Consider the following 20,442-nt stretch of genomic DNA (forward strand, 5'->3'; position numbering starts at 1 on the left):
GAGGAGGAGGAGGAGGAGGAGGAGGAGGAGGAAAGGAAGGAAGAGCGAACAGAGGCCTGTGTGACCTTGTATGTGTATGAAGGTCGTGCGTGACCACACAGAGAAGCCTTGTTTTGAAAAACAACATCATGGGCAAGGGCTGCCATTGCAAGTTTAATGCTTTGTTCGTCATGAGTAGTGGAGGATTTGGCAGGGGCATAGGGAGGAAAAAGAAGAGGACTCTGAATTCCCTTCTGAAACTGTACCCCAACAGCCTCCTGAACTTCACAGCACTTTGCCGTCTAATGGGTTACAATGTGGCTACAAGTACTACTTTCAGTGGGCAAAAAGAACAAATGTATCCATTAACATCATTTGTTCTAAGAAGAAATGATCCTCATCCCAGCTCTGCTTAAGGGGGGGGGGAGGAGAGGCTTAAGGCTGTCCACCCACCCTACTGGCTATGACCCAGTTGAAATCTCTAACCAGTTCAAGTCTCAAGGACATGTGTTCATTGCCTTGTCTCTCAGACTCATATGCAGAGTGCTGTGAGGTCTAGAAACTGTGACATTTGCTCCATCCACTCTGCTCTAGAGAGCCGGAGCGAGCGAGTGAGGAGACTGGAGGTGCAAGCAACACCTTCCAAGGGAAAGCAGAAAGGAGAATAACCAGGTTAAAGGAGCTGCTGGATCAAGGTTCACCTGAGGCCGGCCTACGCTTTGTGTGGGCCAAACACTGCTTAACTATTTAGGTCCCGCTTCCTCTCATTTCTCTCCTGTTCTGTACAAAGGCCCTGACGGATACAATCTGAGTCCTGGATAGAGATCTTGCCGTCTCAAATACGGGCCTGAACTCAATGCTGGGATATAAACCACAGATGCAGTCAGGGACTCAAGAAGCAGCTGTAAATCCAAATGCCACGGTCATACCTCAGGTAGAAACCAGAGCTGAGCCGAGCTGAAGACAATCAAGCCAGGCCTCCACTCTCATCTGTGCAGAGTATACAGACAGAGACAGCCAAGAGTCCTGGTTTGTTTGTTTGATTGATTGATTGATTCTCCCCTTTAGGCATGGCCATCTGAAAAGCGATGGCTAGCCCATTCCCTACTGAAGAAAGCCATCACACTTCATTAACACCATTTACGTTTTGGGACACCAGTGTTGTCTGTCTTAGATTTAAAACTCTCAGAGAGAAGGAATCTTATCCGCTTACCCTACTTGCACAGAAGACAGCCTGGCAAAGCTGCTGAAACCAGATCCATACCCTTGGTGCAGCTGCTGGTGCTGATCTTACAGCTTCAAGCAGACCCTGGGGCAAGGGTGTACGTACATTCCAACTTTACCTTGAACTCCTGACAAGATTTTCCTGGAAGTCCCGTGTTAAAGCCAGGAAGTGCTTCCTCCCAAGTTTGACTAATGAGAGGGACATGATTAAAAACAAACAAACAAACAAATGAAAAAAGGATTAAAATTACAAGGCCTTTTTTAGTTAAAATTATTTATTTGTGTCTGGTGCTATCTACCACCATTTGGGCAATATATATCTCTCCTGCCACATGGATCCCCAGGCCAACCACACAAGTGACATCCATTCCTGTACAGCCAGAACTTCTGTCGCTTCAAACAGCAGGAGTAGTAAAGAAACAACAAGACTTGAGGCAGACAATCTGATGGTTACAGCCTTGATGGTATCTTTATTTTCATCTGACCTCAGACAAGTTATGTAACCTCTTAGCATCATATCTTTTCTATAAAAATACAGTGTCTACAATATAGTCTGTTCCAATATTTCTGTGGATTTGGGGGGAAAACAGTATTCTTATCCCAGAGCTCATGGGAGATAAAAATGCAGTAGTATTCTCCTCTCAGTTGAGCTGGCAGCACCCTGGGGAGCTTCTCCATTCCCCCTCTGAGCCTCCTCACTTTTCTCTCCTCCCTCAAGTAAAACCAATGATATTCAGCCAGCATTTGAGCTATGTGACAGCTGGCCCAGCTTACCATGACCCTGGGAGGTTAAAACTTAAAAGTCATTTAATTTTGTTGTTGTTAATGGGAGTTACCAAAAAAGCATTTCAGAATAGAAGCACATATAAAAATCAACATTCTCACATCCTGGAGACACACAGTGGACTTAGGATGCTGCATCGCTTTCTCTCATGTAAAAGCAATGCTACATGCCAAGCACATGGATGAGGGTTACCCTGCTGGCTGGCTTCCCTGTATGTTTTCTGTGGTTAAGAAATTTGACTATTGGTTTTCAAACTGTAAAATTTTTCCAGCTCTAAATGAAAAAGGTAAGTCTTTGTTTGTCAAAGAAGATGAAGTTGCTGCTGGCACATTTATGTTCTGATTCAGCATGAAGAAGAAAAATTCAGAGACCCCTCCTGTCTCCTGACTCCAACCAACATTTTCAGTAAGGTCTGTGTGTGCAAACCCCTGTGGTGACAAAGGGAGTCATGCACAGTAAATGATGGTTCCTGATGCTGGCCCTAGAGGAAGACTCAAAAGAAATGCATTCTTCTCTTTTACAGAAACAGGTTCGATTATTTTGTTGCTTTTATTAAAGTATAACTTATAAAAATTAGATTCATTATCTCCCTTTCCTTAATTTTAATTGTATAGCTCCATGGAACTTAGCAAGGCTACATAATTGTGTAACTACCACCATCATCAAGACACAAAGCAGTGCTCTCTGGCCGGTTACCTCACTACCCTTTACAGTAACCAACAGGATTGCTTTCTAAAACGCTGGCTCACCTCTCTAACCCTTGGATTGCTTTCTACAATAGATACATATTTTAAGTCATGAGGAATGAAGGAGCTTATTTAAGCAAATACATCCTCCACAAATCAAAACAAAGCTACAAATAATGACATACCACTGATTTAGTGGAAATCTCTGAAACCCTGCTTTAGTCTTTAACCCCGGTCAAAATCATGATGATGCTAAGGAGATTCACTCAGCATGGCGAATTCTGTCAGTGGTCAATATGATATCCCTACGGCCAAGGAAACGGCATCAGTAAAAGGACTGAAAACAGGGTCCTGGACACCTTTGCCAATCTCAATACCTATCCCGGGCAGCATGGGGAATGATGAAGAATCCTTATGGAGAGAGCAGACCCGAGAGAGGGGACTTCAGAAGTCATTCATCTTTCCATTCACTTGGGAGAGAAAGGAAAATGACATCGTTTGGAGCTCAGACCACTTAATAGCCATCCAACAGTTGTTTTTCTGACAAACCCACAGAGCCTAATATAGTGACTCTGAAAACATGAAAGAAGATGATGTATCCAATATCTCAGGAGTCTGGGCACCTTCTGTTCAGAAATGTCCATTATTCCTCTCACTCTTGCCACACTCAAATGCCCTCCTCTATACCACTGTCCCACCGGATACCTACACTTAGAAATGCTGGATAGTGGGGCACACACGCTCCCATCATCCTTCCCAGGACATGAGCACAAAAACTACACAGGAAGAAGTGTGAGGCGTCTGCTACACCACTGGTTCTCAACCTGTGGGCCTTGACTCCTTGGAGGGAGGTCTAATGACCTTTTCACAGGGGTCACTGAAGACCATCAGAAAACATGGATATCTATGTTATAATTGTAACAGTAGAAAATTATAATTATGAAATGGCCACAAATATAACTTTATCGTTGAGGTGTCACCACAATGTGAAGTGAAGGGTCTCGGTCTTAGGAAGGTTGAGAACTGATACTCTAAACGTCCTAAGACTGAGCTCACTGCTCTTCCTGTCTACCAAGGCATGCAGCAGAGACCTAGGTAGGAACAGATTTTAATTATTAGCCAGAATGTGACTATCATTTCCTCGCACATTAAGTCACTTGTGACACAGGTTTCAGTACTCACCTGCCATTTCTAAAAATTCAACTCTCAAAGGACGCATACATGTTCATGTACTGGCTGGTTTTGTGTCAACTTGACACAAGCTGGAATTATCACAGAGAAAGGAGCTTCATTTGGGGAAATGCCTCTCCATGAGATCCAGCTGTGGGGCATTTTCTCAATTAGTGATCAAGGGGGCAGGGCTCCTTGTGGGTGGGACCATCTCTGGGCTGGTAGTCTTGGGTTCTATAAGAAAGCAAGCTGAGCCTCCAATGAAGGAGCTAGAGAAAGTACCCAAGGAGCTAAAGGGGTCTGCAACCCTATAGGAGGAACAACAATATGAACTAACCAGTACCCCCACACACACCCAGAGCTTGTGTCTCTAGTTGCATATGTAGCAGAGGATGGCCTAATCGATCATCAATGGGAGGAGAGGCCCTTGGTCTTTCGAAGATTATATGCTCCAGTACAGGGGATCGCCAGGGCCAGGAAGTGGGAGTGGGTGGGTTGGGGAGCAGGACAGGGGAGGTATAGGGGACTTTCGGGATAGCATTTGAAATGTAAATGAAGAAAATATCTAATAAAAAAAAGAAAGAAGGAAGGAGAGAGAGAGAGAGAGAGAGAGAGAGAGAGAAAGCAAGCAAGCTGAGCAAGCCAGGGAAGCAAGCCAGTAAGGAACATTCCTCCACTACCTCTACATCAGCTCCTGCTTCCTGGCCTGATTGAGTTTCAGTCCTGACTTCCTTTGGTGATGAACAGCAACATGGAAGTGTAAGCTGAATAAACCCTTTCCTCCCCAACTTGCTTCTTGCTCATGATGCTTTGTGCAGGAATAGAAACCCTGACTAACACAACACCCAGCTAAGACTGGGTCCTTTGGCATCCTTTGCTTTCTCCTTAGCATGTGTGTCTATTTCCCCTGTATCTGAGTGATAGTTTCACAAAATTTATCTTGGTGCAAAAGTCAACGGAGGTCTGTTGGCAGTGCACAGTAACCTTTCAGAATTATATGCACTGATCAGTGGTGTTCAGCAAGCCATTTTTCCAAAATGGTTAAGTACCCAAACTGAAGAAATGTCACTCATTCATTTACTAAGTATACACTAAAAACAAGTTCTATGCCAGTTTGAGAGGAAAGGGACAGTTTTTAGTTCCCGTTATTATAGTGGCAAAGGATCGGAGAAGAGCAAGGCTCACACTCTGCTCGAAGGTGGAGGGTCTTTGGCGCCAAAGACTCAAAGGTCACGCTGGACTCCAAACTCAAAAGGAAACAATGAGCTGGAGTGAGGCAGGTAACGGCAACGCTCAGAGAAGCACCTGCACATGCACGGGGGAGCTCATGGACCAGGGGAGCCCATGGACCAGGGGAGCCCATGGACCAGGGGAGCTCATGGACCAGGGGAGCCCATGGACCAGGGGAGCCCATGGACCAGGGGAGCTCATGGACCAAGGGAGCTCATGGACCAGGGGAGCCCATGGACCAGGGGAGCTCATGGACCAGGGGAGCTCATGGACCAGGGGAGCTCATGGACCAGGGGAGCTCATGGACCAGGGGANCATGGACCAGGGGAGCTCATGGACCAGGGGAGCTCATGGACCAGGGGAGCTCATGGACCAGGGGAGCTCATGGACCAGGGGAACCATACGCCGCATGGATCTGAAAGGCAGAAAGAAGTCAGCATACCAGGGACTGGTGGGAACTGTGTACCCAGGCACCGGAACACCAGAAAGATTTTAGGAAGGAGAGAGGTATGATTTTGTGCTTTCAAACAATGTCCTTGGGGGAATCCAGAATAAGGGATGAAGATGAACAATTATTGCAATAACCCAAGGAAGAAAGAACATGAGAAGCAGAGCACTCAACACGAGGTTGGGAAGTGGAGACAGAGTCCAAACACAGTGGGATGCTCAAACATGCTACCGTGGCCTGTGTTGGAGCAGTAAATCAGAGAAAACCCAAATGTTGAATGTTCTAAGAGAGAAGAAAGAAACCCTCCTGTCTGGAACATAGGCCAGTGGTGCAGCGCTCTGCCTACCATGTGCAAAGCCCTGGGTTTGATCACCAGCACCCAAAACCTAGTTATGTAAGAAACCAATAATATAATAATAATAATAATAATAATAATAATAATAATAATAATAATAATAATACAGGTACAAAATGATGGGTATGACAAACCTGTCTAAGTTGAGGTCCCACAAAGGAGAGAGACTGATGTATAGTGAGCAAGTTGAGAGGGCCAGAAAGGCTGGCTTGTGTGCTGGTCGCCCTGGTGACTCTTTGGTGGCTCCCTTCCATTCCTTGATCCTCATTTCACTCAGTGTCCTGCTCTCCTTCCCAAAGGGAATTCCCAGGCTCCCTCTGGGTTAAGTCAGTCGGAGGCAATAGCAGGAGAGTGGAGGGAGAGAGGGCAGAGTTCATTACCTCTCTCTCCCTTCATGCAACAGCCTTTCCCGGTCCTAGGGAGTCACATCAGTGATTACTGTCACACTGGCCTCCCCATTCTTTTCTGACCTTGGGAAGTTTCCCTAATTTCACTTATGCCTCCACAGATTCTCTTTGGTAAGCCACCCTCCTTTTTTGGAATTTTTTGATGATGTGTTGCATGTACATCTTTGTGTAGGTGTGTGCACATGAGCAGAAGGCAGAAGAAGGTATCAGCTTTCCTGGAGTTGGACTTATAGGCAGTTGTGAACTGACCAATGTGGGTGCTAGGAAGCAAACTCAGGTCCTTTGCAAGAGTAGCTCTGAACCACTAAGCCATCTGTAAAGCCTCATTTCAGAGCCCAGGTTCCTTCCTGCCTTCATTCTAATGGGTGCGAAGAGGTTCATGGCAATCTGTGATAAAGGCTTTCCCAATTTTTCCCTCTGCTGTTTCACTAGGAGGCATGGCCATATTTATCTGCTGAGGCAAAAATGCTCCCATCGTTTTGTTGCAAAAGCAATCTGTGGAAGCCGAGTGATCGGCCCTAACTCATCACTATCCGTCTCGTTGCCTTGTACATCATGACTGATTCAGGAGATGAAACAGCACGGAGCTGTGGATGTGGCAAGGGTCGAGGTCACCATACATCAGTAGAATCCCGCATACTTGCAGGATTAACACTGTCTGAATTCCAGGAACCAGCTGAGCATGATCAAGATAAGCTACAGTCCGTACTGTAGACTGAGGATTGGCAGGCAACCACAGCAAACCACAGACTCACGGGTAAGTGCTTTCATATGTGTTATATGGGACTCCTCAGCCCAGCCTCACAGCCAGGCCCAGCTGCATGTCTCTGATGGCCCATGACCTACCTATGACCTCCTCAGAGTCTTTCTGTAACTACCCTTTCTAAGCAAGATGCCCTCCTCACCTCACCAAGTTTATGGTACCAACTTCCTATCCCCATAACTTATATTCCAATTTGTGTGTCTATGCTTTTTTTCTTTACATGTTATTTTCTGTCTTGTTAGACAGTAAGTTCTGCCATAGCAAGGGACCACATCAAGGGCAAAGAACGTACTTAGAAAATATTTTCTAGCGAATAAATACTGGACACGCAGGTGGCACCAAGAGCCAAAAAGAGGGGCAGAGGAGTTGAAGGTCACTAGTCTGTCACTGTCCTGTTTATACATATGGACCCTTTGTGGCCTTGTTTGTAGTCAAAACATTCTCGTAGCTGGACCCTTTGGATGTCTTCAGGGATGCTGGACTCCTGTAAGAGTAGAACTCTCCCTAGTGAGCAAGGCTGGAGCCTGCATGTTTGCCTTGCCTTGCACAGCTTTCGGCACAGCCCCAAGCACAGATAGGAGCGTCATAAATATTACTAAATGATGATGACACCAGAGATGATTTAGTACCTCCATGTGGGTGGAGACAGACCTTGGGCCACAAACACCCTTCGAATGTGCATTGCTTCACCAATCATCTGACCCAGAATGTTTTCAACAACCCAGCTCATCTGTACCAAGAATCAGACACATTCAGATGACAGGGTCCCCAAAAAATGCCATTTTCAACACTGAAAGTTTATTATCCGGGGGTAAATGGAATCTTTGTCTTTGTGATACTGTGAGAATGGAAGTTAAAGACAATGAAAGTCTTTCCCTGGGAAACACCAGCTCTATTTGTGAACAATGAAAGTTTGGATAACTCGTCAGTTTCAAAGGTGCCCAGCCCATTCTGAAATACCAAGGGTTAATTAAGTGGGTCATTGTCCATCTCTCAAGCATTCAAGGTTACTCTGGCATTTGTGGACACAAACCTATGGTTTCATGTACTTAATAATAGCAATAACAACAATAATGACAACAACAAGTTATTTGGAAAACCACAAGAAGACCAACCTGCATTTGTTCAGCAGGAAGAAAGAGGCTTATAAAGTGTCCATCATGAGAACCCACAAGGGAGCTACCCAGCAGATCAAATACCCAAAACAAATCAGCACGTCAGAGCCCCACAGAATCCTGAATCCCAACCGGCAAGCATGAATAATCCTTTTAAACGGTCACTCACGTATCAGAACAGGCCCATTGTGCATCTCTAAGCAGGGCCTCTGGCTTGACTGAACGAAGGTTTTCTTGGGAAAGTGGATAAAGTGAAATCAAGAGCTCCTGGGACATTTCCACGAGAAAAGAGGACAAATGGTTTCTGTTGTCAGAATGAAACATCCCACTCCTGGCCCTGGCTCAGTAAGCTGTTGGCTACCCCAGAGGAGAGCTGGGCAGAGTTTGCAACCGCTTCAGCTAGCACCCTCTGGATCCTCAGTGAGTGTATCAGGAGATACAGGGTCGAATCTTGCCAGCACAAGGCTCTTAACTCCCCTGATGACTGGCTCATCATTAACAGGTCGAGAGGAATGACTGATACAAGTTCCAAACAACTATTGTCAGGTTAAGTGGTATACATGCAAATTCTGTCTAAATTATAAAATTGGGTTAAGTAGAATCTTGGGATATCAAATAAACTACATCATGCCCTGGATCCTTTCCCTGGGAGCCTGAACCATATGGCATTCACTCACAGAGATACATACGTACACACAAATAAAAATTAAAAATAATAAAATAATTCTCTTTAAAAAAAAAACAAACAAACTATTTCACTCCCAACAGGATCAACATGTAACAAGAACCATGAGGTACCTGCACTAAAAACTTCAAGTTTATATATATGTAAGACACTCAAGAAAAGCTACTTTGAAATACATCCATAGACTGTGAAAGCCGACATCATTAAATTGCAGTCCTCCTGAAATGGCCCCATAGATTCAACATGACCTCAGTCAAGGTCTCAAAGGGCTCTGGTGTAAACGGACACATCATTCTAAGACATGTTTGGTAATGGAGAGGCCTACTGGATACATATGTTCTAATTAGACAAAGAGTAGAAACAACGGGAGGGCTGGCCTGATTTCAGTGTGGTATGTTTGTAAAGACAAGCAAAATGGATAGAACAGGATAAAAGAGATGAATATCTCCAGTCAATTTGTAACAATAAAATCAATACTAATCAGGGGACAGGAAATTCCTCCTGGTAACAGAGTTGGAGCAACTGAGCATGGGAAAAGATAATCCTCAACTGTTACCTCATAGCACACATAAAAAGGAACCAAAAAATAAGGGCTCAATGGGAGTGCCCTTAGCCAAAATGCCCCACACTGTGGAGAGGGGACTTGAAGAGTCCACCTCTAGTAGATAGACAGGGCCTCAAGTGGAAGGATGGGGTTACTAACCCACAGTCATAAATGTTAAAACTTTTCAGAAGAAAGACACAGGGAAAATATCTTTTTAACCTTAAGCGTGTTGGACAGCAATTTCCTCTGAGAACCACCCATCTTGGGGGGCAATAAATAACTCAGTGGCTTCAGGACGGGCCTGAAACTGACCAGGTACACTAGGCCCCTCCCCTCCACAGCATATATAAGCTGTAAGGACTGTTGAGAGAGTCTCAAATAAGTTGAGCTTTTAAGACGTAGCTCAGACCAGCCAAGTCACCTGGAAGAAACAGGTCATCCAGCTACTCAAAGAGTCTCAGACCACCTGAACTGCTGGAAAGGACACTGCCCAGCCTAGTGAGCTACCTGCAGGCTGTGCAGGGAGTTCTGGATTCCAGCTTTCATGAGTTGACACCCATGCTGGGGAGGGCTTTGCATGATGCAGCTGTCTTTGAGTCACTTCTGCCCCTGTAAATAACTCCTCACCCTAATTCCTGTAAGCAACCCCAATAAACATCAGTTCACCAAGTTGGACTTTGGTAGTGTCCTGACGTTGGTCTGCCTTGAGTTCCTTACTGGGTCGAGTAGATGCTCGCTCATGTCTCCCAGGAATAGTATCACACAACCACAGTAAGCAAATATTTCTCAAAGAAGTCAAAAGCCTTTATAGTAACAACATAGTTAGTGAAGCATAAGAAGAAATTAGCAAACTGGATTTAATAAGAATGTAGAACCTCTGCCCATTGGGAGGCACTAATTGGAAAATGGAAAGCAGAAGCTAAGGAGATAGTACAAGTCAGTAAAGTGTGTGCCCAAAATTTGTGTTAGAAAGCTGGGTGTAGTAGCAGATTGGTAATCCCAGCCCTGGTATGGCAGACATACAGATCAGTAGATCACTTGATGATTTTCAGACCAGTGAGAGACCCTGTCTCAAAAGTGAAGTGTGGCCATCATCTGAGAAATGATACCTGAGGTTAACCTCTGGCCTCCATATGCATACATACACATATGCACACACACACACACACACACACACACACACACACACACACACGTACATGCACATACCCATGCACACAAACACACAAATGTGCACACACATAGAGGGTTGGGGGGCAAACTACAGGCAGGGAAAATACAAGCAATACTATATTTGACGAAAGGCTAATCCAAAATATATATATAAGCCTCCATAAATCAGTAACACAAAACACAGTAAGGCAACTTTAAGTACATGCAAATACCCTTTGAATGAATACACAACGGAAGAAGGTAACAAGGAGCTGGTGTGCTTACAAAATCATTCAAAATTGTCAGTTATTGTGTAGTGGGATTTTAAACTACAATAAAATGATATCTATCACACAATAGAATGACCACAGTTAAAAAATCTGTCCCAAGCCCCAGATATCAGTAAGGATATGAAGCAACTACGACCTCTACATTTCTGAGAAACACATATGGTAGAAAAAAGTTTTCAGCTTATTGAATTACAACTATCCTAAAAATCAATATTTATTCTTAGATATTTACCCTGGCGTGATTAAAATGTGTCAGCAACAGCAACAACAAAACCCTTAAATAGCTACCAGCTGCAGAGAGCCCAGCTGTCTATCAATGAGAATCTGGAAAAACAAATGGTGATATTCTCACATATTAATATACTGCATAGCAAGGAGAGATGCACTTCTGATAAATGCAATGATAAGGATAAGTCAAAAAGGGATTCATGGAGGGTGACATGCAGAGGATCTCACCCATGTCTAGTTGAAAAGAGGCAGGCCTCATTAGTGGCAGAAACTATGGCAATGGCTGTCTGCAGGAACCAGAAGAGATAGGAGAGTTTGGGGAATTCTGAGAACAAGCCACACCTTTGTCTGTTTTATTTTTTTGTTTGTTTTTTGTTTTGTTTGTTTTTTGTTTTGTTTGTTTTTTGTTTTGTTTTGTTTTTTTGTTTTGGTTTTTGGTTTTTTGGAGACAGGGTTTCTCTGTGTAGACCTGGCTATCCTGGAACTCACTCTGTAGACCAGGCTGGCCTCAAACTCAGAAATCCACCTGTCTCTGCCTCCCAAGTGCTGGGATTAAAGCACACCTTTGTCTTAATGGTGGTTAATACATGTTTACACCTTCAGACTTTATTCACTCTCGAGTTTATACATTTCACAGCATATAACTCTTACAATATGAAGGATTGAAAAGTAGCGGCACAAGAAAATAGTCACACCATCTAGAAGGTGGAATTCTGTAGGATAACCCAACCAACCAGATCTCCAAATACCTCTGCCGAAGGACAGGAATTGTGCTAAATAAGAACACCACATGTCACAACCAGACCCAATGTGTGGTCTTGGATAGGACCTTCGGGAAATTAACCTCAAAATATTTTGGGGATGTTCAGGGGGAATTTAAATGTCATATTGGTTTCAGATGATAAAGAAGAATGTATTAATAGAAAATTGAAGGTTATAAATCGATCGCTGTTTCTGCAGCGGTGTGAACTGTCCGGACTTTTGGGTATCATGCACTATACCTTGGCATCATGTATAGCTCTGTTCTTATAAGAATAAACACAGTTTGAAGACATCAGGTGTTTGAAAACAAGAATGGAGCTCCGTCACGGAGAGCTTGCCTAGCAGGTTCTAGGCTCTGGGTTTGATCCAATCCAGGTCCCACTTCAAGGGCCCCCAGAATGAACCTCCTGTGGGTGTTCTCTGCCATTTCATCCTTACAACCAACCTGCAGTGTAGCATCCCTGTTTCAACTCACCAGATGAAGACAAAAGCTGAGTCTTATATATAATATAATCTGGCCTCAAATTCCCTGCTCTTTTCATTTTACACACACACACACACACACACACGCGCGCGTGTGTGTGTGTGTGTGTGTGTATGTGTGTGTGTATGCATATGTATGTATATTATATATAAAAAATGTATGTATATTATATATGTATGTATATATATAATATATACATACATATGTATACATGTATACATACACACACACATATATATATATTTATATATACCTTCAGATTCAGGAAGACTACATATTTATGAGATATTTACTGTGTTTTAATGAAATGCATATGGATGAACAAAACGTATCAAATGAAGCAAGCCAACAGCAAAGAAATCTGTAGTAAAGGAATGGACAAGCGCCTCTGGTGACAGAAAGCATGATGTCATCCATACCTCACCACAATCTATGCAAGGATGACACTGTAAGTATCCCATTTTACAGATTTTAAAAAGTAAGACATAGAGATCAAATAAAAAAGAAGAACCCAAACAGAAGAAAACCAAGAAGGATGACCACTGGGTGGATACTTCATTCCTCCTTAGAATAAGGAACAAAATACTCATGAAAGGATATAGGTACAGAGTCAAAATTTAGAGCTAAGATGAAAGGATGGACTATCCAGAGACTACCCCATTCGGGAGTCCATCCCATCATCAGCCACCAAACCTAGATACTAATGCTCATGCCAGCAAGATTCTGCTGAAGGGACCCTGATATTGCGGACTCTTGTAAGGCTATGCCAGTGCCTGGCAAACACCGAAGTGGATGCTCACAGCCAGCTATTGGATGGAACACAGGGTCCCCAATGGAGGAGCTAGAGAAAGCACCCAAGGACCTGAAGGGGGCTGCAACCCTGTAGGTGAAACAACAATATGAACTAACCAGTACCCCCTGAGNTTGTGTCTCTAGCTGCATATGTAGCAGAAGATGGCCTAATCAGCCATCATTGGGAAGAGAGGCCCCTTGGTCTTGCAAACTTTATATGACCCAGCACAAGGCAAGGCCTGGGCCAAGTAGTGGGAGTGGGTGGGTAGGGGAGCAGAGGTGGGGGGCGGGGTATAGGAAACTCTCGGGATAGCATTTGAAATGTAAATAAAGAAAATAATTTAAAAAAAAAAAAAAAAAAAGAACCCAGCTCAGACCACTTGAATCTCATGCTGCTATATCACATCACATCCTGAAGTCCCCAGGCTAGCAGTGGAGCAGGGAAAAAGATTACCAGTCACCAACAGAGGGGCTGTGGCTCAGAGGTTTATCATGTGCTACATCTTAGTAACGTCCTGCTTACCTGTCCAGAGCCGTGCTGGTTGGCATACTCCTCCCAAACCCGCGAACCCCCATCTGACGGAAATACGGAATGCAAGAGAGGTTGGCAGCGATGATGGCGAGGGAGTCTGAGGGACTCACAAAGAAGCCATTTTGACCAAGGATCATATAACGGTCCTGTGGGGGAGGAATGTGTGAAGATTATCACTAAGAAGCATCTGGTCTTCGTACCCAGTTTCCATCATTAACACAAGCCACTTTCCTGCCACTGAAACAGACGAAAACAATTTGAATTGGCCAAAGGAAGTGTGAGAAACCATATAAATCCCTCAGGGGCCTAGAATCTTGATACAGCTGGGATTCGGTCCACTTGCTGAGATGTGTGCACAGCTCCTTCATGCTTCAGTGACTTCCACAGACTCAGTCTCTTCCTCCCCCCACATGGACTGGAGAGTGGTAGTAATTGATAACTAGCCGGTCTCTTAATGTGGTACTTTCAACGAAGCCAGCAATAAATGAAAATTTATTGCCTGGCTGGTTTTTTTTGTTTGTTTGTTTTTTAAGAAATGATTTCTAAATAACATCCATCAATCTGAAACTAAGAAAAGCTGTGGCTGTTTCACGGTGTTATCTAGCAGGGAACAGCAGTTCGGCAGCCGAGCCCAGAGTCACGCACATGCGCTCTGAGCCCAGTGCCCTACGCACAGGATTTCCAGTCTCTGGTTTCTGATGTTTCTTCCATCACGTGATCAGAGGGTCAGCCGACTGGAAACCCTCTCACTCACCCCATCAGCATCAAATGCAGCTCCAAATCCATATTCTCCCCCCTTCATGGCTTCCAGAAGGGTGGTCGCATAGGTCAGGTTTGGGTCCGGGTGCTGCCCTCCAAAGTCTTCTAATGGGACACAGTTTATTGCGGAATTGGCTGGAGCTCCCAGTTCATCACACAGAACTTTCCTTACATAGGGTCCCATAACTAAAAAAATAATAATAATAATTTTAAAAAGATAGAAAAAAATATAAAAATATTTGAAGAATGTTCTTCCCTAGGTGTTTTTCTTCTGGTAATAAAAAGATAACAATTAACTTAATAGCCCAGAAGAAGGAGACTTTATACAGTAATTTTTAAGGCACAATATAAAATAAGAATCATATCAGTTACCATTTATTGATCATCTACCATGTGCCAGAGGCTCTGTTGAGTAGATAAAAGATGTCAATCATCCAAAAAAAGATGAAATTTTTTCCTTATGATTTCATAAAACACTGCCTTAAAGAAATCAAGTATGTAATAATGATTTGTTACCTGCTGTGTTTCGTGTACTAAGCACTTCAACTGAGTATATCAAAAGCACCAAAGGGCACTAGCAATCCCCTTTGCACAACTGTTGTAATGTTGCCAAATAAGCATCCAGAGCCCAGAGGTTTGTACGAAGCAAGGCACGTCTTGCAGAACAATGACCACTAAGCAAGAATAGAAGGTCCATGCACTAGAAGACCTAACACAGAACCCCTATGTTAAGAACTGAAAGGATCAGATTTAAGAGGGTAAGATGCACGACACCTACACTCCTGGGCTCTTATCTAATAGTGAGGTTAAGTCCAATGTACAGATGATTGGAGAGGGGAGACCAAAAGGGAAAGGTCTAATTGAACGCAAATGACTTAAGGAAACAATACTCATAGGTGAGACTTCCCAGAGAATGCAGTGTTTTCAATAAGACTTGGAGGAAGAATATTAATTTGAGAGGGGTCCTAGTAGGGGGCCCATACAAGTGGAAGCCATTAAAATCAAGGGAGGAGAGAGCCTGTGATAGGGTCACCATGCACTCCTGCCAGCTGAAATGCACATGAGGTCACACCATAAACATCTCTTGTCTTGTGACCTGGTCCCCATGTCCCCTTCTCTAGTGGAAGCATTGGGTTTGTTTCAGAAAACCACATCTTTCTCCAAATCAGCCCATATGACTACGATATAGCTAAATTCCACTGTCCCCATGGCTAGGGAGGTGACCTACATCTGACCATCTGTTTCCCCAGCCCTCAGCCAAGGTGACAAGTCTATTTGAAGATGGACATATAGTAGGAGGCAGGCAATGGGATGCAAACACAAAAATTCAGGAAGAAGGAATCGTCTTTTTTCCTGGGCCAGATCGGGCGAAGGACTTGAAAGAGCTTTTCCTGGAGCGCTGGGTCAGCCCAAGAAGTAACAAAACATCCCAACAACAGGTCATCCAAGCAAAGCCCAGGGAGGGTCAGACTCAAGTGTGCTCAAGGTCCCAAAAGATGCTCAGCATGCCAGGCAGCCAAGGAAGCACTAAACATGAGTCTGAACTAAACAGCAGAGAGAAACCTCTTCACACAGGGAGAGTGATGGAGCCAAATGTCTGAAATAGGAAAGACTGACACTACAAAGTGCTGCTGGGATTCAGAGACACCAAAGCCCTCACCACTGCTGCCGCTGCGTGTAACCCGAACGGCTACTTTGGTTAAGAGCTGCGTTCTCATGTAGCTCAGGAGACGCTTACCTCCGGACTCCACGATCCTGCTGCTAGAAACTTTCCCAAAACAAATGGAAACATACATTCCTATAAAGGCTTGTTTGTGACTCTTCATAGCAGCTTTCACTGTCATAGCCCAACACCAGGGGCACGAAGGCTAATTTCCATCAGCCAGCAAATAGACAAAACATGGTACGTCAATAAAATGGAATAGTACTCAACAGTCACAAAGAACAAGAAGGGGCATGTGTGCCAAAAACACTGCTTTACAAAACACTGGGCCGAATGACATGTGGGGCAAAAGACTGCTGAGTTTGTTCTCCATTTGTATGACTTTCTAGATGAGGCAGAATAATGAAAGCAAAGGAGAGATGAGCAGCTGCCAGAGGCTACTGAGAGAGGTAAATGGTTGACTATAAAAGTGTTGTAGGATTTTCCCTGTCCAATCACATTAGGACAGCAGGAGGCCTATGATTGGAAAGGAAAAAGGGAGGCAGAGCTAAGAGTTTCAGAGAGAAGGAGGGCAGTGGGAGGAGAAAGTGGAAAAGGCAAATTGTGGTGGACATGAACCAGCGTGCCGTCAGCCAGCCACAGGTGGTTATGACATCATAAGGTTAGAATCCTTGGGACAAAGCATTTATCGTTATCAATTGGCTCTGAAATTGTCTTGGCATCTTGTAAATTGTGATATTATTAAAACATAAATCTGACTGGTTAATTAAGCATTAAGATTCTTGATTTTACCAGGTAACTGGGTATTGTGATACGCATTGTGATTAACTGAAGAAAGGAGTTGGTCAGCTATATTTTCCATGATAACTTTTATTCCACTGTTTATAAAATGTGGCATGATTTTTCAAGTCAGTGAATTGGCAGTCTTGATCTACTTGACCCTCGATGTGGTAAAGCCCCAAATTTATTTGTTCAATTTTTGTTTTCATTTATATCAACAGAAAGTAACTAGAATCCTAAAATTTTCTAGAGCATTCTGCATATCTGAAAACAGAGCGGTCTCCTCAATGGTTCTCAGACACTGCTTTTAGAAAAACAATAAAACACAGGCTCACCTCCATGCATAGCATCAACGCGGATCTTCAGCTGGCTGGGCCCTGTCAGCAAACTCTTGATGGCATTAAAGTCAAAGATTGTCCGGAGGAGATTGAGATAGATGTCAACGGGGTCCACAATCTCCACTGATGATGGGAAAACAGAAGGGGATGTCGGTGAGCATACCCAGAAATGATCTTTACAGACATAAAAAGAATTACCACCCTAATGATGGAAAATTCTAGTCAAAGTCCCAGAATAACCTGCATGCTACATGGTCAGGGAAATGTCCACCTCCAGACCAGACCTCAAATCATAGCAAAGCCAAAATGCAACAGACTTTTCAGATAAGTAAAGGTACAAATAATATCATTCCACATTCTTTTTGCAAGGATAAAATGAACCACTAGAAGAATTTACAATACAAGTGTACGGCCACTCCTGCCCATACCTTGTCAGCAAACACCTCTCTCCCCCCCAGCTGCACACACACCAATGCTAACAATCATCTCACATATGCAGTGGTCCTTCCTGTAGGGTTAGCCAAAAAATGACTCAGCTGGTGTGAAACAAACACATAAAGGAATGACCCAGCTGTGGTCTTATTTTCCACATGTTATTATGCACACTGGATCCAAGCACAGAAGTGGTGATGTGGGGCATATTCTGACTCTTTCACACTCAGCCTAGTACCAAATCTCCAGGGGAATGCCAAACATCTGCAGATGCTCAGGAAACACAAGAGCTCTCCAATGTGCCACTGAGAATCCCACCTTTTTATTTAACTCATGAAGACCCAGCACACAGGATATAGCACTATTTTCAAATATCTATCAGGCACAATGAATGCTCAGAAAATATTCTCCCAAGGAGAAGTAAATATTTGAATTGGGGGGAAATAAAATTTTGTCCAGAAAAAAAAGTACTGTTTTTTTAAATTTGTAGTTACATCTATTTATCTCTTTAATTGTGTGTGTGTGTGTGTGTATGTGTACACATATCTGGGTATATGCACATGAGTGCAGCCACCTGCAAATGTCAGGGGTATTGGATCCCCTAAAGTTGGAATTGTGACTGGATATGAGCTGCCTAGGTGCTGGAATACAAACTTGGTACTCTCTCATAAATACTAAACCATCTTTCCAGACCCCTATAATTAAGTTTTTAAAGATTATATATATATATATAATATTATATATATATAATTTTTATATTAAGTTTTTATATATTATATTTTATATTAAGTTTTTAAAGATTATATATATAATATTATATATATATATATATATATATATATATATATATATATATATCTTTTCAATGTCATATTGCTTTGAAACTGAAATACTTAAGCCTACATTAAAGCTATTATCGGGCTGGTGAGATGGCTCAGCGGGTAAGAGCACTGACTGCTCTTCCCAAGGTCCTGAGTTCAAATCTCAGCAACCACATGGTGGCTCACAACCACCTGTAATGAGATCTGACACCCTTTTCTGGTGCATCGGAAGTCAGCTACAGTGTACTTATGTATAACGATAAATAAATCTTTGGGCCTGAGCAAGCTGAGTGGGCTAGAACAAGCAGGGTTGACCAGAGTGAGCAGAGGTCCTAAAATTTCAATTCCCAGCAACCAAATGAAGACTCACAACCATCTGTACAGCTACAGTGTACTCAATACATAAAATAAATTTAAAAGTCTTTAAAAAAAAAAAAACCTCAATCTAAATAGACCATCATTTTTTTTAAAAAGGTGGGGGGGTATTATCAACCAACCTTCAGTAATTTTTCAGTAATCCAGATAATCTTTTAGTATATCTAGGTACAATATTTAATGTGTAATATAAATGACCCCTTCAACTGGTTAAGTCCATGTCTCAAAATACTTTCTTTACATTTAAGCTGACATATGAATATCCACTCAAATGTAATTACTTTTTAAGGAGTGAAGACTACACATATCTTCTGAAATGAAGAGAATATTAACTCAGAAAATCATTTAAAAATCACTGTCCATGAACTATCCATCTGAAAATGCTTGATTTTATACCTCAGAGCCTTTAGACATTTTATTTATTCTATAATAAAAGATATTTTTGGAAATTTCATTCTGATTCTTCAGTTCTTGAATCGCTTACCTAGGAATATTTGATAACCGCGAGAAGCAGTTCAAGGAAACAAGACATGCAGGAAACTCAAACCCTCTCATCATCTAACACACGCTCTCGACACCTTACTGTGAGATTCCAAGGACTCTTTGTTCTCAGTTAAGTCAAGCACTGCTCGACACTCAATACAGCAAGACTACAGCACATAAATTATCTCAAAGGATTATCTCCTAATTATTTTGAGGCGCCAGGAAGTCCTCCACCTACTTCCGGACTATTAAAAGGTCACCCTAGGAGCAATGCCATTATCACAATGGGCTCCCCAAAGACTCAGTCTCTCAGAAACTATAAAATCTTAAATATGCCCCCAAACAATTAAAGTACATATGAATTCTTCTTGGTGGTGACACCCTGATAGCTCTCACCCACTTAGAACTCCAGTCGTTCTAATCATATATATATATATATATATATATATATATATATATATATATATATAGTCAGGCATATTTAAATATTTTGTTAGATAGAACACAAATGAAGTTGTCTAGTTGTCCACATGAGCACATTTTTGAATGTGTGTACCCCTAACTAGATTAATAAAAAGCACAAACTTTTCACTGATGCAAAATAATGGAGGTTATAGGGGTAACCAATTGCTTTTGGATTAGATTTGAGGTCTAATTTGCAGGAGGGAATTAATTCCTGGTACTATGAGCCTGGTCAAAAGCCCATAAGCCAAGGCAATCATAGACTCTAGGGGAAAAATCTATTACTGTTAAATGGGCATGTAACCAAACTGCCAAATAAGTATTTATATTATTTATATTTTACTTATACCCGTTGATTCATGTTGCTTTCAACCTTGGCCCGAGAAGCTTCTTCTGAAGTGGAAAAGAGTTAATATACGACTCATAACTTATCCAAGTGTTGATAAGTAATTAATGAGTGCTCAGCCCTAAATGGGATCTCTTTATCAATCCCTGCAATGTATACAGAACACTAAAGGAAGACATAAAGAATGGAAGAGATGTCCTGGGCATATACCCAAAAGATGCTCCAAAATGTAATAAGGTCACATGCTCACTATGTTCATAGCAGCCTTATTTATAATAGCCAGAAGTTGGAAAGAACCCAGATGTCCCTCAACAAAGGAATGGAGACAGAAAATGTGGTACATTTACATAATG

At 42.7% G+C, this 20,442-nt stretch overlaps 1 protein-coding gene across 1 annotated transcript in view; it reads right to left on the minus strand.

Moving 5' to 3' along the window:
- Pgm5 (phosphoglucomutase 5) overlaps nt 1-20,442 on the minus strand; it is a 172,499-nt gene that overhangs the window by 117,623 nt on the left and 34,434 nt on the right. The window contains exons 4-6 of the mRNA XM_021199023.2: nt 17,168-17,293; nt 14,385-14,575; nt 13,622-13,776 (exon numbers count right to left, since the gene is read on the minus strand). Of these exons, the coding sequence (XP_021054682.1) occupies nt 13,622-13,776; nt 14,385-14,575; nt 17,168-17,293 (472 nt within the window). The remainder of the gene's footprint in view (nt 1-13,621; nt 13,777-14,384; nt 14,576-17,167; nt 17,294-20,442) is intronic.

This window comes from Mus pahari, chromosome 1 (assembly GCF_900095145.1).
Source record: "Mus pahari chromosome 1, PAHARI_EIJ_v1.1, whole genome shotgun sequence".
Taxonomy (NCBI): Eukaryota; Metazoa; Chordata; class Mammalia; order Rodentia; family Muridae; genus Mus; species Mus pahari.